Source organism: Schistocerca americana, chromosome 8 (genome assembly GCF_021461395.2).
Source record: "Schistocerca americana isolate TAMUIC-IGC-003095 chromosome 8, iqSchAmer2.1, whole genome shotgun sequence".
NCBI lineage: Eukaryota > Metazoa > Arthropoda > Insecta > Orthoptera > Acrididae > Schistocerca > Schistocerca americana.
In genome coordinates this window covers 521,437,977-521,456,790 of record NC_060126.1, presented here as the reverse complement: position 1 = coordinate 521,456,790, position 18,814 = coordinate 521,437,977, and the positions used below count along the sequence as shown (strand labels likewise).

Here is an 18,814-nt window from a genome sequence, read left to right as displayed (position 1 = left end):
GATTTTCATGGTTTATCCATGGACCCAGGACCGCAGTCCTCCTCAGCAGGCCAGAGGCCTGTCTCACCACAAGTGTGTTGTGCAGTGCAGCATTTTATAGACATTTTATTTGTTCTAGTACATTTTGGCACTTCAAATGTAGTTTATATGTTAGAAAGTATGGACGATAAGAAGAAGAAAATTGTGTCAGCTGCTGGCGGTTTGCACACTATGTGCTCATATAATTCTCGAAAGAAAAGTCATGCAATACCAGTAAAATAATAGATAAAACAGAATGGGTAATAACTGACAATAATGAACTTAGTAGAACCAACATTTTATTGGCAGGCACCTACAATCCTGCACCTTAAACATTACTTTCAAGAGGCCTACTTTTTTCTGAGGTTATTTCTGAAATCAGTGAAGGTACTTTAAACCTGTCTCACAACTCCAAGGAAGTGCATATTTTTGTCACCAAATGTTTTTTGTTTTATTGAAATAAAATAACATCAGTGGTCTTAGTGAAACATACATACTATTTGGCTTGCTTTCGCCATCTAAAAACAGTTCATTACAAAAGATGTTGATGTTAGTACTTAAGATTTTTGCTCACATCAGGAAACACCATGTGCTTGAAACATTTTTTTTCTTTTTTTTTTTTTTTTTCTTTTTTTAAATATACGTTTCCTCATTTGCACTATTGTTTCTTGTACCATAGCTGAAAAGACAGATTGTCAACTTATGTCTTAACTTATCCTTGAGATCTCAAAATTTGCCAGGGAAAAATCCCGAAAGGTGCCTGGAAATCAGCGAAATATTAGGGAATTTCACTTGGGGAAATTTGTGGCAACCCTGCTAACAATCTCACTGTCAATGCGATGTTAAAACCTGATTTTCCCTGCATCCTGCAACTCAGTTAAAGTTAAAAAAAATCTTGTACATCACCTTCATACCTTTATTGAATTTTCAGGTTAAGAAATCAAAGTAGAGGAACAAGTAATAAAACAATTTGTCTCGCTTTCCAACATTTATTCAAAGTTTACAAGTGGGCATATCTTGAGTAATGTGCCTTTAAGATAGCAGACATATGAAGAAAATGCTTTCACTAGCTGTCTGAAATTAAGAAATTGACTCATATAGCACAATAATAAACTACATTTTAGTGTTTACTTAATTCATTACCTTATGTTAATAAAAATTCATGACAATCATGTGTAGCTGATTCAGTCAACAATTGTGTCACAATTATTGATAGTTGGTAAGTTTGATATTCTGGTTGATGTGAAATATCATAAGCCTAATTTTTAAATAATTAATACAATCTTTTACTGTCAACATTATGTTCTCAGAAGAGTAATTTTTTGGAGATAAACAAAAATGTCAGACGCGGGTACTGTAATCAAGGTATTTTAGTTTATGGCCCCCTTCCTCACCTGTTCCCCTTGTCTCACTGTATCAAAGTGACTGTGGTAGTACCACATGTGGCTGCTTTGCCAAATCATTGACATTATCGTAAAAATCATGACAGTGGTAGATTTACAAAACTTGTCTGAACATTTCATTTACACAACTGTTGTCAAATTCCTTTATCTATTACCAGCAAAAATTGCTCTCTGCTCTGTGATTCCCATTTGACTTATTCTTTATTGCACTGTTTGATCTATTTTTCTATTCTATCTTTTTTTTACCTTTACTGTGGTGTGGCTTACTAATGAGTGACTGTGACTCTATCCAAAGTGAAACTTATATTCTCAGTTTTTATCATTTCCAAACAGTCATATTAACTAAGCATTATGTATGAATGGCTAATTTTTCCAATATAACTATCGTCAAGGCTGTTTTTGCCTTTTACTCTAGTATGGTTTTATGTGATCATTGTTTCATAGCTGGAAAGGGCTTGAGTTTTTTGAACAAAAGGGGAAGGTCACCCCTGGGAGTCAGCACTGCATGACTTGGATCCATCTGTAACGAATTTGGAGTGGATGGTGCAAGATGTACACTGAAATTTGCCATGATGTGTGCTATTCCAACTCTGATCTGCATCTGACCCATCCTCATACCTGGAAAAAAAGGGGATACTGATGAACTTTGTGTTATGAAAACATTTTGGTGTAAGTTAAAGAGCAAATATAGTGATGAAAGGTATAGGGCAAAGTGCTTCAGATGAGATTTTTTAAATTTGTTTGTGTGGGTATATCAGTAGGACTATTGGGAAGGCATGAAAAGTTGGATGCATTAAAGATACAGAACATGATAAGTGAGATTCGCATATTTGCAATTTAAGCTTATGTGCTACAACATGCCGATTGGGATTTCTGAATGGAAAATAATCAGCAGTTTGTATAAAAAAAGAATTACAATTCATGTAATGGCCTGGACTTGTGAAGTCATCATGCTCACTCTTCCCAGAGAATGAAATGAGAAAGTATCATGTTAGTGTCCATGTTTCAAAAGATTGGAGCAGATTTTTCTGGTGTTTATTGGCTGTCCTGCACACAAAATACTGATTAAAGACATAGACGCTCCTTCTTTTTGTTGTGTATGTTCTCTGACTATTTCTTCAATGGGAAAGGATAATATTTTTTTATTGACTGTGGTATTAATGGCCAGTTATTGATAGATGTCTGGGAATGACGGTATTACAGTCCATTGTAGCTATCAAGAAAGACATACAAAATCCACTCTAATGTACTGTTGCAAGTTTCAACAATGTGCATCAAATAGCAGGTCTTCTTTTAGCTCTGAGTGGTATTCAGCCACTGTGAGCTAGGTAGCATACATAGGGACACTTCTGAATGATAATTTTTGTGATTTAAAATGGAGTCTGAGTGGAAGCCAGTCCTCAAGCAGTGAACTATGCCATTTTAGGACTCTTCCTCCTTAATTGTTTTCATCTCCTGTCATAGGCACAATCCATGTTTGATAACACAGATTAAAAAGCTATGTAAATGTCCTTGAAGATGAATATTGGTTAGGTTGCCTAGCAACGTCTTTACCAAAGGAACTGCATTTCATGTTGATGAAATAGGAGGATACTCACAGCGCATACTACAGTGGTCGCTATTTGTGTGCCACTGATCGGTTGTTTGGTTGGTTGATTGGTAAGTTAGATAGTTAGTTACATGTACCATGGACAATTTGTACAATTAATTGCAATGATGTGGAGTGAGTCATTTCACATTCACATATACATTCATAAGCAAATATGGCTAAATGCTGACCATTTACAAGTTTTTCTCCTTAGATACAGGTGTGATTATGCAAATATGGCTACGTACTGACCATTTACAAGTAATTTTCGTAGATACAGATGAGAGTTAGTAATTCTTACTACTCACCATCTTTTACATATTATAAAATAAAAATTCTCGTATGCAATCAGAGTTGTTAAGAAGAAGCTTTTTCAGTTTGTTTTCAAATTTAACTCCACTGCCTATCAAACATTTTATGTCAAAAATTTTGTAGCAGCATTGTGCAACCTTTCTTGTGTTATGGACAACCTTAGTGTATAGTAATGAGTGTCATTTTTCCTTCTGGCATTGTAATTATGTGCATCATTGTTCCTTTTGAACAGCAGTGAATTATTTACAGCAAACTTCAAGAGGAAGTAAACATGCTGGATTGCAAGCCATCTCTCAGATCCTACACAAGTCAATGTATACTAATGAGATTGTAGTTGTGAATGCCTTGTTATGTAGCCCAGGGAGGGAAAGGACAGTATTTGCAGTTCTGTTAACAGGTTGATATGTTAAGTTACAACAAGTCAAAATACAGTGACTGTGTCATAATTAATAGTGAAAACTGACATGGAGGAAAGTATGCAATAATAAAAGCAAAAACATTCTACTAAACATGTGTCTGCTAGCCGTTTATGAAACTCCAACTGACTTCATTATGAACTGTTGCCTCAGTTACAAGAGCGGTATTTAAAACATAAGCTTTCTGATTAAGTCCACACCTGGCATGAAATTTCACCAATGACCCATGGATGAGAAAAATAAATCCTTGATGATCGCCATCACATCTAATGCACCAATATGGTCCAAAATGGATAGGTTCAATAGGCATGTACTTGGTCTCCAAGATGACTGGACCTCAGTCCTGTAGTTTCATCTCAAATGTGAACTGTAAAGTACTCCCATTGGTGTGGTAGAAGAGCTGAAGCAGCAAATTGTACAGTCTTATCAAAATTTATAAAATGATCTGCAAATGTTTGAAAAATTCCTAACTGACTAAAGAGATGATTGCAACATTCCATCAAAATGGAAGGATGACATTCCAACACCCTCTTTTACAGGTACGAGTGTACAATAAATTGTAACTTAATGCCCTGAAGCAGTATTGTATTTCTTGTTACAGTAGGTCATGAGTAAAATTTGAGCTGAATTAGAAGGGTATTTAACTGAAAAATTTACATTTCAAATACATTTGTACTAACTAGGACAATGCTTTGTACTATACTCAGTGGCAGTTCATGACTACAGATTTGCAATTACCTCACAAACAGCTCACTTGCCACATTATGTTTACTGGAATGTTTTTCCTTCTACTACTGTAAATTTTCATCCATGTTAGTTTTTGCTATTAAGTATGATACACCATGTATATACACACATCAAAAAAACTTTTGCATCACCTCAGTTTCAAGAGTTCTGGAACCTGTAGAGAAAACTGGAATAGAGATCAACATAAACATTATTTTTGCCCTTTCTATTGCTCATGAAAACCACACGTTGCATGTCGTACCACCATACAGCGATACCTTCAGAGGTGGTGGTCCAAATTGCTGTACACACCAGTACCTCTAATATGCAGTAGCATGTCCTCTTGCATTGATGCACGCCTGTATTCGTCATGGCATACTATCCACAAGTTCATCAAGGCACTGTTGGTCCAGATTGTCTCACTCCTAAATGGCGATTCGGCATAGATCCCTCAGAGAGGTTGGTGGGTCATGTTATCCATAAAAAGCGCTTTTCAATCTATCCCGGGCACGTTCGATGCGGTTAATGTCTGGAGAACATGCTGGCCACTCTGGTTGAGTGATGTCTTTATCCTGAAGGAAGTCATTCACAAAATGAGAACAGTGGGGGTGCAAATTGTCTTCCACGAAGATGAATGGGGTCTTGGTTACAAAGGTGGACCTTGCCATGGACTTCAGGAGTGAAGTTGCACATCATGCAGCCTATTGCGCACAGTTTGAGTCGTAACACGACATCCTGTAGCTGCACAAAAAGCACTATTCAGCATGGTGGCATTGCTGTCAAGGTTCCTCTGAGCCATACTCCATAGTTAGTGATCATCCACTGCAATAGTCGCCCTTGGGTGGCCCGAGCGAGGCATGTCATCGACAGTTCCTGTTTCTCTGTATCTCCTCCATGTCCGAACAACATCACTTTGGTTCACTCCGAGACACCTGGACACTTCCCTTGTTGAGAGACCTTTCTGGTACTAAGTAACAATGCGGACGTGATCAAACTGTGGTATTGACCATCTAGGCATGGTTGAACAACAGACAACACGAGCCACGTCCCTCCTTCCTGGTGGAATGACTGGAACTGATCAGCTGTCAGACCCCCTCCGTCTAATAGGTGCTGCTCATGCATGGTTGTTTACATCTTTGGGTGGGTTATGTGACACCTCTGAACAGTCAAAGGGACTGTGCCTGTGATACAGCAACCACAGTCAACACCTATCTTCAGGAGTTCTGGGAACTGAGGTGATGCAAAACTTTTTTTGATGTGTGTAGATTATAATCCAGCATGATAGTAACTGTTTGTGCACAAAATATTCCTGCAGAATTTTCCCAAGGATGCATCTCTTGGAGACTGCACTTAATGGCTTCAGACCACCACTAGATTCATTTAGTGGTTTGAGGCCATGCCTAGACAGCTACAAATTAATTAAGAGCACCGAGCGAGGTGGCACAGTGGTTAGACACTGGACTCGCATTCGGGAGGACAACGGTTCAATCCCGCGTCCGGCCATCCTGATTTAGGTTTTCCGTCATTTCCCTAAATCACTCCAGGCAAATGCCGGGATGGTTCCTTTCAAAGGGCACGGCCGACTTCCTTCCCCATCCTTTCCTAATCCGAGACCGATGACCACGCTGTCTGGTCTCCTTCCCGAAAACAACCAACCAACCAAGAGTATTTTGAGGAGATGTGAAGGTTAAGTTTTCAGAAAGCTAGAGCATAATGTACCGTAACTCACCACTGAACATGAGGAATATCTTGCAGAAGATAGTTTGACTAATTACTCCCATCTTTTTAATCTGTGGTTGTAATTTTTGAGGTGTCATTCACATAAATCATCTTCAAGGTAACTACAGCCACAATGAGTTCAGCTACCCATTTCTTAACTGTCTGAAATGAAGGAGTGGGTTCTTTAAGAAGTGTGACAAAATTTGCATGAATTTCCGTCCAAAATGAAGACTTTTATTATTGCAAAGTATCCTTGTTTCCCCATTTGGACCAGACATACACAACATTACTGCATTAATAAACCATATAAATGAAACTGTTCTGCGGGTCAAGGTGGCACTCGACTCATGTTCTTGTAGCATGCACCAACTCAAAAGTACCAAATGTCATTGAAAGCAGTGTCATCTTTGGGCAAAGCCAACTACTTTTCTCCTTACCCTCATCTTGTGCATCATTCTCCATTTTCACATTTCTGGTACCTCTTTTTGTCCCCCATTCTTGTCTGGTTGCTTTTACCTATTTAATTACAACTTGAACTGTTCCACATCCCAAAAGGTGGGACTTGTGGAAAACAAAATGTAAGAATAAATAACTCTCAGAAGAAAACAATATGTAGCTTGGAAGTAAAACTGCAAGAGTATCTGGAAAAGCTGTCTATTGGTAGGCTGTATATGTCACACCCTGAGGTAACAAAAGTCATGGGAGACCTCATAACAGTGTGTCAGACCTTCTTTAGCCCAATGTAGTGCAGCAGCTTGACATGGCACGGACTCAACAAGTCGTTGGAAGTCCTCTGCAGAAATACTGAGCCATGCTGCCCCTAATTGTGAAGGTGTTGCTGGTGCAGGATTTTATGCATGAACTGATCTCTCAATTATGTCACATAAATGTTCAACGGATTCATGTCAGGTGATCTGGGTGGTCAAATCATTTGCTCGAACTTCCCAGAATATTCTTCAAGTCAGTCATGAACAATTGTGGCCCAGTGACATAGTGCATTGTAATCCATAAAAATTCCATTGTTGTTTGGGAACATGGTGTCCACGAATAGCTGCAAATGGTCTCCAAGCAGCCAAAGATATCCATTTCCAGTCAATTATTGGTTCAATTGGACCAGAAAACCCTGTCTATTCTGTGTAAGCACATCCAACACAATTATGGACCCACCACCGGCTTGCAGAGTGCCTTGCTGACAACTTTGGACTACTGTTTTCTGGGATCTGTGCCACAGTCAAACACTACCATCAGCTCTTACCAACTGAAATTGGGACTCATCTGACCAGGCCAATGGGTTTTCAGTCATGTAGGCTGCAGCTGATATGGTCACAAGCCCAGGAGGGGTGCTGCAAGCGATGTGCTGTTAGCAAGGGCACTTGCATTGGTTGTCTGCTGCCGTATCCCGTTAACGCCAAATTTACCTTTGGGAGGAGAAACTTGTAGTACAGCCGACAGAAACATATAAAAGTAAAAGCAACAAACTATGTAGTTTTCAGAATTAATATTTCTTTGCTTGGGGAACAGAGATGAATAGGTTGGGAAAGTTTAATAAGAAAGGATAGGTCACACAAGTCTCAGGATGAGATTGACCACTTCAGTGAGCACGAGGGTGCACAAAGATGGAGGGGGGAGGGGGGAGGCACCAGAGAGCTCTGACCTACATGAAAAAATTCATATATGTGACAGTTTGTCATCTTCCTCTGCCTCTATGATGTAACAAGTTCATCTGAGGAATATTTACTTACCAATACAGTTTCGTGGTCCAATCCCAAATGGCATGTACACATAATTTGGTATCTTATTTTGTTTCTGTCTGTTGAATCGTTCTGGCACAAACTCCTCTGGGTTATCCCAGAACAGACCATCCCTGTGCAGGCCAAGTAATGACACTACTACTCCCATGCCTTTTGGAAGGCCAATACCAGTTCCAGGAATAACATAGTCCTTTGTCACTTCACGATCAATAAATGGTAATGGAGGGTATAAGCGAAGAGTCTCTGTAAAAAAAAAAAAAAAAAAAAAAAAAAAAAAAAAAAAAAAAAAAAAAAAAAAGTTTTTACATTAGTTTGCCACAAAATTTGTTTCCAACTTGTATAAGCCAATTATACGATTACATAATTGGTTATTTAGAAACTGAGGCATTATTAGAGTTTTGTAGGGATCAAAACGGCATGTTTCCTGAAACAGTGAATACTGTTTACATTAGGACATATTTTCTGTTTGCATGCTAATTAGCAGTATATTATGATCATGCTGTCACACTGGTTCTCCAGCAGGTGTACAGGGTGGATAAAATAAAACTGTCTTTGTCGCTGTGCTCAATTCATCAAGCCATGAGACATGTAGCAGCTGTGCCTCACGGATAGCAGCAGTAATATTTTTGACCCATCAGTTTGTTCCACAGGAAGAGAAATCATGTGATCAAGCAGGTCAGGATATTGCACAGCCTAGACAGCACATGTCACCACAAGTGCCCTCAGATGAGGGTTATGAGGGTTGTTCAAAAAGTAAGGTGACTTTTCAAATTTCGAATTTTTTTATTTTATTTTATTTTTTTTTTTTCATGTCGGTACACATGCCTCAAAAATATGTTCTTAGTTTCAAGTGTACATCATATATAATGAATTGCAGATAGAAAGGTTAGACATGTTTTAGTGTGCTTGGCGATTTTAGATTATTATAAAAAGTGGAGCAAATAATTTGCATCAAATTTTGTATGAAAAATGGAGTGTAGTGCTCTAAAACACTTGAAATAGTGACAGTGGCATATGGGAGTATGCTTCTTCCAAGATGGCTGAGAAGATGCCAATGATGAACCTCACTCTGGACGTCCCAGCACATCAACAAATGATAACGTCAAAGATGTGAAGAAAATTGTTTTGGAAAATCTTTGAATTGTTGTAAGAGAAGTTGCTGAGAATGGCTCTGCTCATGTCATGCAATTTTTTTGGATGTTTTGGGGATGAGACGTGTGTCAGTGAAGTTTGTTCCAAAATTTCTCAGTTTTGATCAGAAGAACCACCGCATGAGCATCACTCAGGAGCTCTTGAATGATGTGAGTGATGATCCTGATTTTCTCAAAATAGTCATAACTGGTGATAAATCTTGGGTTTAAAGTTATGATGCTGAAACCAAAGCCCAATCGTCCCAATGGAAGCAACCCGGAGAGCCAAGACCGAAAAAAGCACGCCAAGTTCGATCAAATGTCAAAGTTTTGTTCACTGTTTTTTCAGTTACCATGGTGTTATGCATCATGAATTTTTGCCTTAATGTTGTTTGGTCAATAAGGAGTATTACCTTGATGTTATGCACCATTTGCAAGAAGCAATATGCAAAAAAGTCCGGAATTGTGGAAAAGCAATTCATGGCTTTTGCAGCACAATACACCTGATCATTCATTGTTGCTTGTGAGAGATTTTTTGGCCAAAAGCAGCAGGACAATCATGCCTCAGCCATCATATTCAACGGATTTGGCCCCCGGCAACTTTTTCCTGCTCCCAAAACTAAAGGACAAAGATTTTCAGTGATTGAGGAAATAAAATCTGCATTGCTGGAAGCACTCAAGGCTGCACCAAAAAGTGCTTATGAGAAGTGAGTCAAGGATTGAAGAAACATTGGCACAAGTGTATTGTATATGTGGGGGATTACTTTGAAAGGGACAACATGAATACTGATGAGTAAATAAATATTTTTTCATAAAAATGTAAAGTCACCTTACTTTTTCAACACACCTTGTACAAACCAGACCAGAGTCAATCTGTGCCAATTTCAATTATTTTGCAGGGTTGATCCAATGTGTCCCGGTTGGTCTATTGGTTTGGTTCTTGCTATAGACTTTGTTTATGGGTGTTTACTCTTTGGACTCTGTGAGTAACTGGCTGGACTCTGACATTGCACAAACTGGACTTTTGATGAATTGCATGCTTAAAGATAGCTTGCAGTGCTCCGGGGAGTGTTCTATATCTTAATTTGTCAAGTAAAGTGGAGGAGTATCCATTAGTATTGGGTGTAGATTGCCACTAACAAATTACTACAGCAGGACTTTATTGAGAAAAGAAGGTAACAGGTTTTATTAAATTTTGCATTTACATATTCTATATGTTTATTCCATTTTACATTGCTTTGTAGTCACAACCCACAGAATTGGATTTCTATATTGTTACCAACTGGTTCAGAGCATCTATGTTTAAGCTTAGATCATTCCTATACAAAAAGAACTGAACTGGTCCCACTACATTTTTTAACAGAGGAGCATCTATAATGGTAAACAAACTGTTATTAAACTTGAAAGGTTGCTGGTATTCCTGAACAACATGGGTTCCCCAATTAATTTTTAATGAACTTACATACTTCATTAATAGTTCCAACTTACCAGCAATGACCATATGAAGGTATGTCATTTCTAGGATAGCATCATATGTCATTTTGCAATCATGTTTTGACAGTGAGGTCACTATATTGTGTCTTAGTTTATCTTGTACATCTGGATGCTGAGCAAGCTCATACAATGTAAACATCATTGTTGAACTGGAAGTCTCAAATCCTGCCACAAGAAAAATAAACACTTGTGCTACTATATCTTCATTATCCATCCCTGAAAAAATATTCAGTGTTATCTCAGTATGAAAAACATTTTCTTGTAATTCATTCTTTCATTCATTCATCCTCATGTTCCAATAACAACATTCTAAGGAATGTGAAACAAATCTAAACATACATTTACAAAGAAGGTCAGCTATAATGAACAGCAGTTGCTTATTACATTAGAAGAAAATTAAGTGAAAACAATCTTTGTTACATGTTAAAGGGACTTGCCATTTTTATTAGCACTTAAAAAGTAAGCAAATTAGTGTCCTACATAAGAACCATATAGAGGAGACGTTGAGTTACAGACAGGTGCAACAAGAAGATTGCTGTTGCAGTTTCAGTGACCAGAGACAGTGGTCATGTGTGTGTGAATTGTGAATGTGTGTGCGTTTGCTGGTCGGAGTGGCCCAGCGGTTCTAGGCTCTTCAGTCTGGAACCGCAGCACTGCTACGGTCGCAGGTTCAAATCCTGCCTCATGCATGGATGTGTGTGATGTCCGTAGGTTAGTTAGGTTTAAGTAGTTCTAAGTTCTAGGGGACTGATGACCTCAGATGTTAAGTCCCATAGTGCTCAGAGCCATTTGAACCATTTGTGTGTGCGTTATCTACTTCAGAAGAAGACCTTTCAGCTGAAAGTTTAAATCTATGGCACTCTTTTTGTTGTGCATGTCTGCGACTCAACATTTCTATACAATGATTAGCAATCTATCCTTTTGCCGGCCGGTGTGGCCGTGCGGTTAAAGGCGCTTCAGTCTGGAACCGCGTGACCGCTACGGTCGCAGGTTCGAATCCTGCCTCGGGCATGGATGTGTGTGGTGTCCTTAGGTTTAATTAGTTCTAAGTTCTAGGCGACTGATGACCTCAGAAGTTAAGTCGCATAGTGCTCAGAGCCATTTGAGCCAATCTATCCTTTTCATAATATTGTCACTGTTCCATGGTGGACTTTTCATTTATTGATGTTGTCTGACATAATTAGCAGAAAACCTGCTAATTTTAAAGAAGCTGCTTTTGTAATGATACTTTTCAGCTTCTTGTTGCCTTCTATAACATACGTAACAATTGCAGCTAGAAAGATATGTTTTTGTGTTCCTGATTTCCAATCACTGGCCGGCAGCTGTGGCCGAGCTATTCTAGGCGCTTCAGTCCGGAACCACACTGCTGCTACGGTCGCAGGCAGGCATGAAAGTGTGTGATGTCCTTAGGTAAGTTAGGTTTAAGTAATTCCAGGTATAGAGGACTGATGACCTCAGATGTTAAGTCTCATAGTGCTTAGAGCCATTTGAGCCAATCTCTTGTCTGTGAGGCACCAGCTAAAAATATCCGCACCTGGAGAAATAAGCCTTCTATGTACACTAGGTAGGTACATAGAATCAGTATGGTAATTATTTTTATAGTTTGCATTACAGTTCAACATACCACACATAATTCCAAATTGAGTTTTATTATTTTGCACTGGATAACTTAGAAGAGCTTATAGACTGACATGATGTAAGAAACCAATTTAAGGAATAAATGTAACAATTCTGAGCTCTTGTAGGTAGCTGTATGTAAGATTTAGTCTTCAACTGTATGTAATATCCTTATAGCTCATGTTTACACAAACAGTACAGTGTAGGTCTTAGTGCCATTGCACTAGCTGCCTATTTTGTAGGATAGCCAGGTGTAACATCAAGTTTCCAGTACAACACAATGAAAATTACACTAAAGAGCACTTGAGTGAGTGCTAGCTGCTGTAATGGAGAAAGGCTACTCCTGTTGCCATACTGAATGGAATTGTTCGGTGTGTGTCGCACAGCTGGGATGGTGTCAGACCTCATATAATCTGAGACCTTCGCTGCTCATGTTGTATGTTAATAACCTGGTAGATAATATTAATAGTAATCTGAGATTCATTATAATACTGTTATCTGTAGAGAATTACTGGCTGAAAAAAGCTGCATAAATATTCGGTCATATCTTGATAAGATTTCAAAGTAGTGCGAAGACTGGCAAATTGTTCAGGAATATAAAACCGTGTGCTTCACAAAAATATAGTGTCCTAAGCCTGCAGTATCAGCAGGTCAAAATTGGAATCAATGACTTTATACAAATATCTGGATGTAACAGTTTATACGAGCGTGAAATGAAATGATTAGATAGGCTGAAGTATAGTTAAAGTAGGTAGTAGACTTCAGTTCATTGGTAGGATACTATGAATATATGGATATGAGAAAGAGATTATTACAAAACAGTCAGTGACTCATCATAGAATGTTTCTGAAGAGTGGGACCCATGCAAAACAGGAGTAACTGGGGATATGGAACAACAATGGGTAGCACAAAAAATAACAGGTTTGTTTGAATTGTATAAGGGTGTCACAGAAATGCTGAAAAATCAGAACTGGCAGTCACTTGAAGACAGATTCCAACCGCCTCACAAACATGTACTTACAAAGTTTCAAAAACCAGTATTAAGTGACAAATCTAGCAATGTACTACAATATATGTGTAGTTCTTTCGGACATGTCCAAAAGAACAGATATCACATATATAATTAAGGTGAGGACGGTCAGTGATCATTTCAGTGCAGGTGCAAGTTAAACTTGAACTCTTATGAGAACCAGTGAAATGTCACGAGTGACTGGGATAACAGGTAAGGGGCACTACATCAGTAGTGTGAGGGTAAGTTGAGAATTTGGGTCTCACAGGAGGGTCCTAGGGTAATCCGTGTACTTGCGATGATCACTGTATGCAGATGGTGTACGGTCGGCGCATCTACGCAGTAAGCAGGAGACACGGGTTTGAATCCCGGTCCAGCATAAATTTTCAACATTCCCTATTGATTTAAATAAGTGCACTCTGGCAGCTGATGTCTTCAATTCCTTTGTGTCTTGATACACTACGGTTCACTAAATATTTCTTGTACAGACACTGGCATACACACACAGGCACTTAAGCATTTAATCTTACCATGCTCTACGCATTAATAGAATACAAAGGAATCCTAATATGTCCTTCAATGAGAACTAACTTCTACCATGCACTTCATAGTGGTTTGCGGAGTGTGAATTTAGGTGTAGGTAAATATCAACGCAATTGATGATGTCCAGATTGTGTGTACCTGATGCACGTTACATTTCATCTTTGTCCCCATGCAGATACTTTTAACATGCTATTCAGGAAAAACCAGCAGCATCATAGCTACAATGGGCAACAATGTGTTGATGACAGGGGTTGCTCTCAACTGTCAAATGTGTGTGAATTCCTAAGGGACCAAACTGCTGAGGTCATCCACACACACACACACACACACACACACACACACACACACACACGAGGGAGGACTCGAACCTCTGGTGGGGATGAGCCACACAGTCCGTGACGTGGCGCTTCAAACCACACGGCCACTCAGTGCGGCTCAACTGCCACGGATTGGATAGATGGGCTGCTTTATGAAATGTCATGTACAAGTCCAGTGCAAGACTATAACAGCTGGTGAGCAGCCGTACCACCCAACTTTAGGTCACTGTGCAGAGATATTTCTGCTAGTACAGGAACACGTGAGGAAGAGCAACCTTCTTGCTAACAGAATACCAGTCAGCCAGATCTTAGAAGCATTCTCACGTGGAGGATGTTTACACTGGATGACATGAGGCCCAGATATCTCTACAAACGTCTCTCACCAGCAAGCAATAAAGGAGACCTGTACTGTCAGAATAATAATGCGCCACCCAACTGCTCTGTTTGTATCATAAGGATTTGAAGAACACTCCACAGATAAGAGGATCCTTGTGTTGTCCCCCACATTACTTTTAAACCACAATTCTTTCTAGCATGTACCATACATCTTATCTTAGCTCCATCATATCTTAGCTCCATCATATCTTAGCTCCATCATATCTTAGCTACATCATATCTTAGCTCCAGTTCTGATCACCTCCATTAGTTTTAGGCAGAGGTTGAGCAGCCAGAGATCAAGATGGGTTCCCAACACTTTCACAGCATCATGGAGATAATTCAATGGTGCATCACCGCTGTCATCAAGGCAAAAGAGGGTACATGAATTTACTTCTAATTGCAAAGCAGGATGAACTGAGTTTGTCAGCTTATATATGTGTGGCATCTATTTTAATTTCTTTATCATAACATAACAAATTTTAAAAATGAAATTTCATGGAGTAAGCAACTAACAATATTTACTTCTGGGCAGGGTACATCAGTATTTGTTAATTAATTCTTATAAGATAAATGATTAAGCTATTTATTTCAAGCATATAAGCATGATCAGCAATTTACTGTAATGATACTGGCACTTATCCTGCAAAATAAAATTCATGGGGAACTAATGGAATAATACTCACAAAAATGTGGATCTCTACTGGAAATGCTTTCATTTGTATTTTTGTTGACTGATAGCATTTCATCAGTCATATAGTTTCTCTTTTGTACTCTCATGAGTATATCCAGGAGGTCTCCATGCTTCACTTTATGTCTTTTTCTGTATTCTAGAACCTGTAAATGTAGGTCCATTTTCATTTAATAACAATCATTCTCCACTATCATTGTGTGCGTCTACACCTGAACTTATATTAGTTATACATATTGACGTACACTGATGAGACACAACACTATGACAACTGCCCATGATGAGACTGAATTCTATCTGATGGTTTTGTGGGCATAATAAGGAAAGTATATAAGTGGAGCAGAGATGAATGGGGAATCATTCTAATGACAATACAGGCTGAAAATGGGGAAATCCACTGACATAATTGGCTTTGACAAAGGACAAATTGTTATAGCCTGGCACCTGAGAATGAGCACCTCAGAAAATGTAAACCTAGTCGACTGTTCACATGCTACGGTTTGCTACTGTTGTGAGTATCTATGGAACAGATGAAGGACAGTGAAACAAGAAGTAGGCGACATTGTTTGAATGTACTTGCTCATCCAGTATGCATTGGTAGGAGCATTGCCTCTTTTGTACTGCAATATAGGTAGCGATATGTGCCAGGTCTGACAACACAATATGTTGTTGAACACAGGGCTCGCAAGCAGACAACTCCTGTGTGTTCCCATATCGACTTAATGGCAATGTTAATTACAATTACAATAACCACGGTGTCATTGAGACTGGACCTTTGATCAATGGAAACTTGTGCCTGGGTCGAATCGATACATTTCTTGTTACACCAGGTCAATGGTAGTGTCCCGAGGGGCAGATTGAGGGAAACAGCTGCGAAACATGCATCGCACCACAGACACAGGCTGGTGGGACAGTTTTATGCTATGGAGGACATTCATCATGGGACCGGCAGTAGTAATCAGAGGTGTCATGACAACTGTGGACTATGTGAACAACACCTTTATCCTGTGTCAAGAGGAGGCAAATAGAAAAGGAAAGGGCCTATTAACCTTCAGTAGTTCAAATGTATGGCAAATAATGGTACCCCTTAGGGAAACGGCAGCAAGAGGCAGAAAGGAACACCAGTGAACTTGGTGTTTATGTCTGGGTCCCTCATTCAACATTTTGAAGAGGCTATTCCAGAAGCCTTTGAGGGATGGTATGCAACAAACTGCAAAGTGATGTGCATTTTGGAATAAATGATGCCTGTCATCTGGGTCTGAAGGTCATGCTTAGGTCATTCCACTGACTGGCAATGAAGATTCGGAAGACTACTCTTACACATACGAGTTTCAATAAAGCCCACAAATTGCATAATTGTCCCCAGAATTGATCATGGCCACCCTGGTTCAGAGTTGAGACACAGGATTGAACCAGAGACTTTGAAGGTTCTGTAATAAGCTAGGTTGTGACTTCCTGGATTTGTGCCATAGAGCTGAGAACTGGCGAGTCCCTGTAATGGGTAAGTGTGCACTGCACATCAGAGGCTGCTACTCTGTGTGGGTTTCATACAAGGTTTTTTAAAAATTAGGCAACTCTTCATCCAGTCTAGATAACTACAATGATAGGAGATCCAGAAGTATTAATGTAAGGGATTCCCCCACATGTGAGGGCATTAAAACCTAGTAGTTAACTGCCAAAGCATTCACAGCAAAGTGCCAGTTTGAAGTGCTCTTGAAAAGCAGTGATGCTCACATAAAATTAGGTACAGACAGCTGATTAAAACCTGGAGTTGATAGCAGTGAAATTTTGGGGGGATATTTAAGCAAATATTGAAAGGAAAGGCTAGTGTGAAATGAAGATGATGTATCTCTCACAGTAGGCAAGACACTCAGATCCACTGAGATGGAAATTGAAGCTATATTCAAGGTTGGCCGAGCAAGACTCAGTATAGGGGTGAGCATAAAATTGTAATTGAATTCCTCTATCAACCACCCGACCCATCTCCTCATGTTAAATGAAAACTTTAGAGAAATCTTATGCTCACCAGTATGTAAATCCCAAGTCATATTGTAATCATCGGTGGAGACTTTAATCACCCAACAATCAATGGGAAAAATACATGTTTGTTAGTGGTGGAACATGACAAAACATCCTGTAATACATTACTAAATACCTTCTCTGAAAACTACCTAGAACACATGGCTCGGAACTCCAGTCATGATGGAAATACAGCATAGTTATAAATGATTAAAGTGATTTCACACATTTGCTGAAGTTATGTTATTTAATATATTGTCACAGAGCTTTGCACATGCATAGTACAACTCAAAAAGTTTTATTTTGACATATCACAAGTGCTCCATGTGTGCCCCTACTGGTTCTACAAATATCCCATTGATAATCAAGTTCTTCACACGATTGGTGCACCATGTCCTGATCAGTCTGTTCAAAAGCATTTTTGATGCAAGCCTGCAGTTCTGGTAAGGTTGTTGGCAGATGAGGTGTAATTACTGAATCTTTCACATAGCCCTACACAAAAGAAAGATTGCACAAGGCTGGGTTGGGAGAATGTGGAAGCCATGACATGAATTGCTGATCATCAGTGCCACATGACTGATCCATCTGTTCCTAAATTTCCTGTTTAGAAATTCACTAACATTACGGTGGAAGTGGGTGGAGCACCATACTGTAGGTAGATGAAGTCCACACTGTTGCTCTCTAGTTGCAAAATGAACCAGTTTTCCAGCATGTCCAGATACACATGTCCTCTAAGAGTCTTTTTGCAGAAGAAAAATGGACTGAAACATTGAACTGTGAGGCTGCAAAGAACACAATAACTTTTGGTGAACCATAAATGGGCTGCACGATAGCAAAGGGATTCTTTGTCTCCAAATTCACACATTATGTCTGTTCACTGTCCATTCACAAAAAATGTTGTTTCATCATTTAAGATGAGTTTCTCACAAAATCCATCCTCTTTCATAAGTTACTGCAACCGTGCTGAAAATTCAAAGTGCCCAACTTTGTCATCAGGCAGCAGAGCTTGTAGCAATTGCAAGTGGTAAGGCTTAAGCTTCAGTCATTTCCTTGAGATCTTAAAAATAGTTGGTTATGGCTGCTTGCTCAGTTCATCAACTTGGGCTTTGTGCAAAACTTGCCCACATGCGGTCAACTGTTTCTTCACTACTGCAGGCTGACTCGTTGATTTCTCCTTGCAGAGGCATCCTGAAGCTTTAAGTGGCACATACCATCACTGAAGGGAGTTGGCAGAATTCATGTGACTAGACTGCAGATTTCTTGGTAGGGAGGATGTAGGAAGTTATCTTGGAGGGAGAGACATCATCAGATGTAGGAGTAGCTTCGGATGTTCCCCGGGGAAGTGTGCTAGGATTCTTTGCAATTCATGTTAGTATACTAATGACCTTGTGGGCAATATTAATAGTAACCTCAGACTTTCAGCAGACGATGCAAGTATCTATAACAAAATATTGCCTGAAAGAAGCCGCACAAATATGAAGTCAGATCTAGATAAGATTTCAAAGTGGTACAAAGACTGGCAACTTGTTTTAAATGTTCAGAAATGTAAAACAAAATAAAAAAACCAGTAGCCTATGGCTATACTATCAGTGAGCCACAATTGGAATCAGTCATCTCATAACAAATACCTGGGTGTAACACTTTGTGGGGCATGAAATGGAATGATTACGTAGGTTCCATTGTGGG

At 39.2% G+C, this 18,814-nt stretch overlaps 1 protein-coding gene across 1 annotated transcript in view; it reads right to left on the bottom strand.

The window, feature by feature from the left end:
• Positions 1-1,033: 1,033 nt before the first annotated feature.
• LOC124545252 (cytochrome P450 6j1-like) overlaps positions 1,034-18,814 on the bottom strand; it is a 99,647-nt gene continuing 81,866 nt past the window's right edge. Inside the window, exons 6-9 of the mRNA XM_047124124.1 lie at positions 15,105-15,255; positions 10,552-10,773; positions 7,925-8,176; positions 1,034-2,039 (exon numbers count right to left, since the gene is read on the bottom strand). Of these exons, the coding sequence (XP_046980080.1) occupies positions 1,852-2,039; positions 7,925-8,176; positions 10,552-10,773; positions 15,105-15,255 (813 nt within the window). The 3' untranslated portion in view covers positions 1,034-1,851. The remainder of the gene's footprint in view (positions 2,040-7,924; positions 8,177-10,551; positions 10,774-15,104; positions 15,256-18,814) is intronic.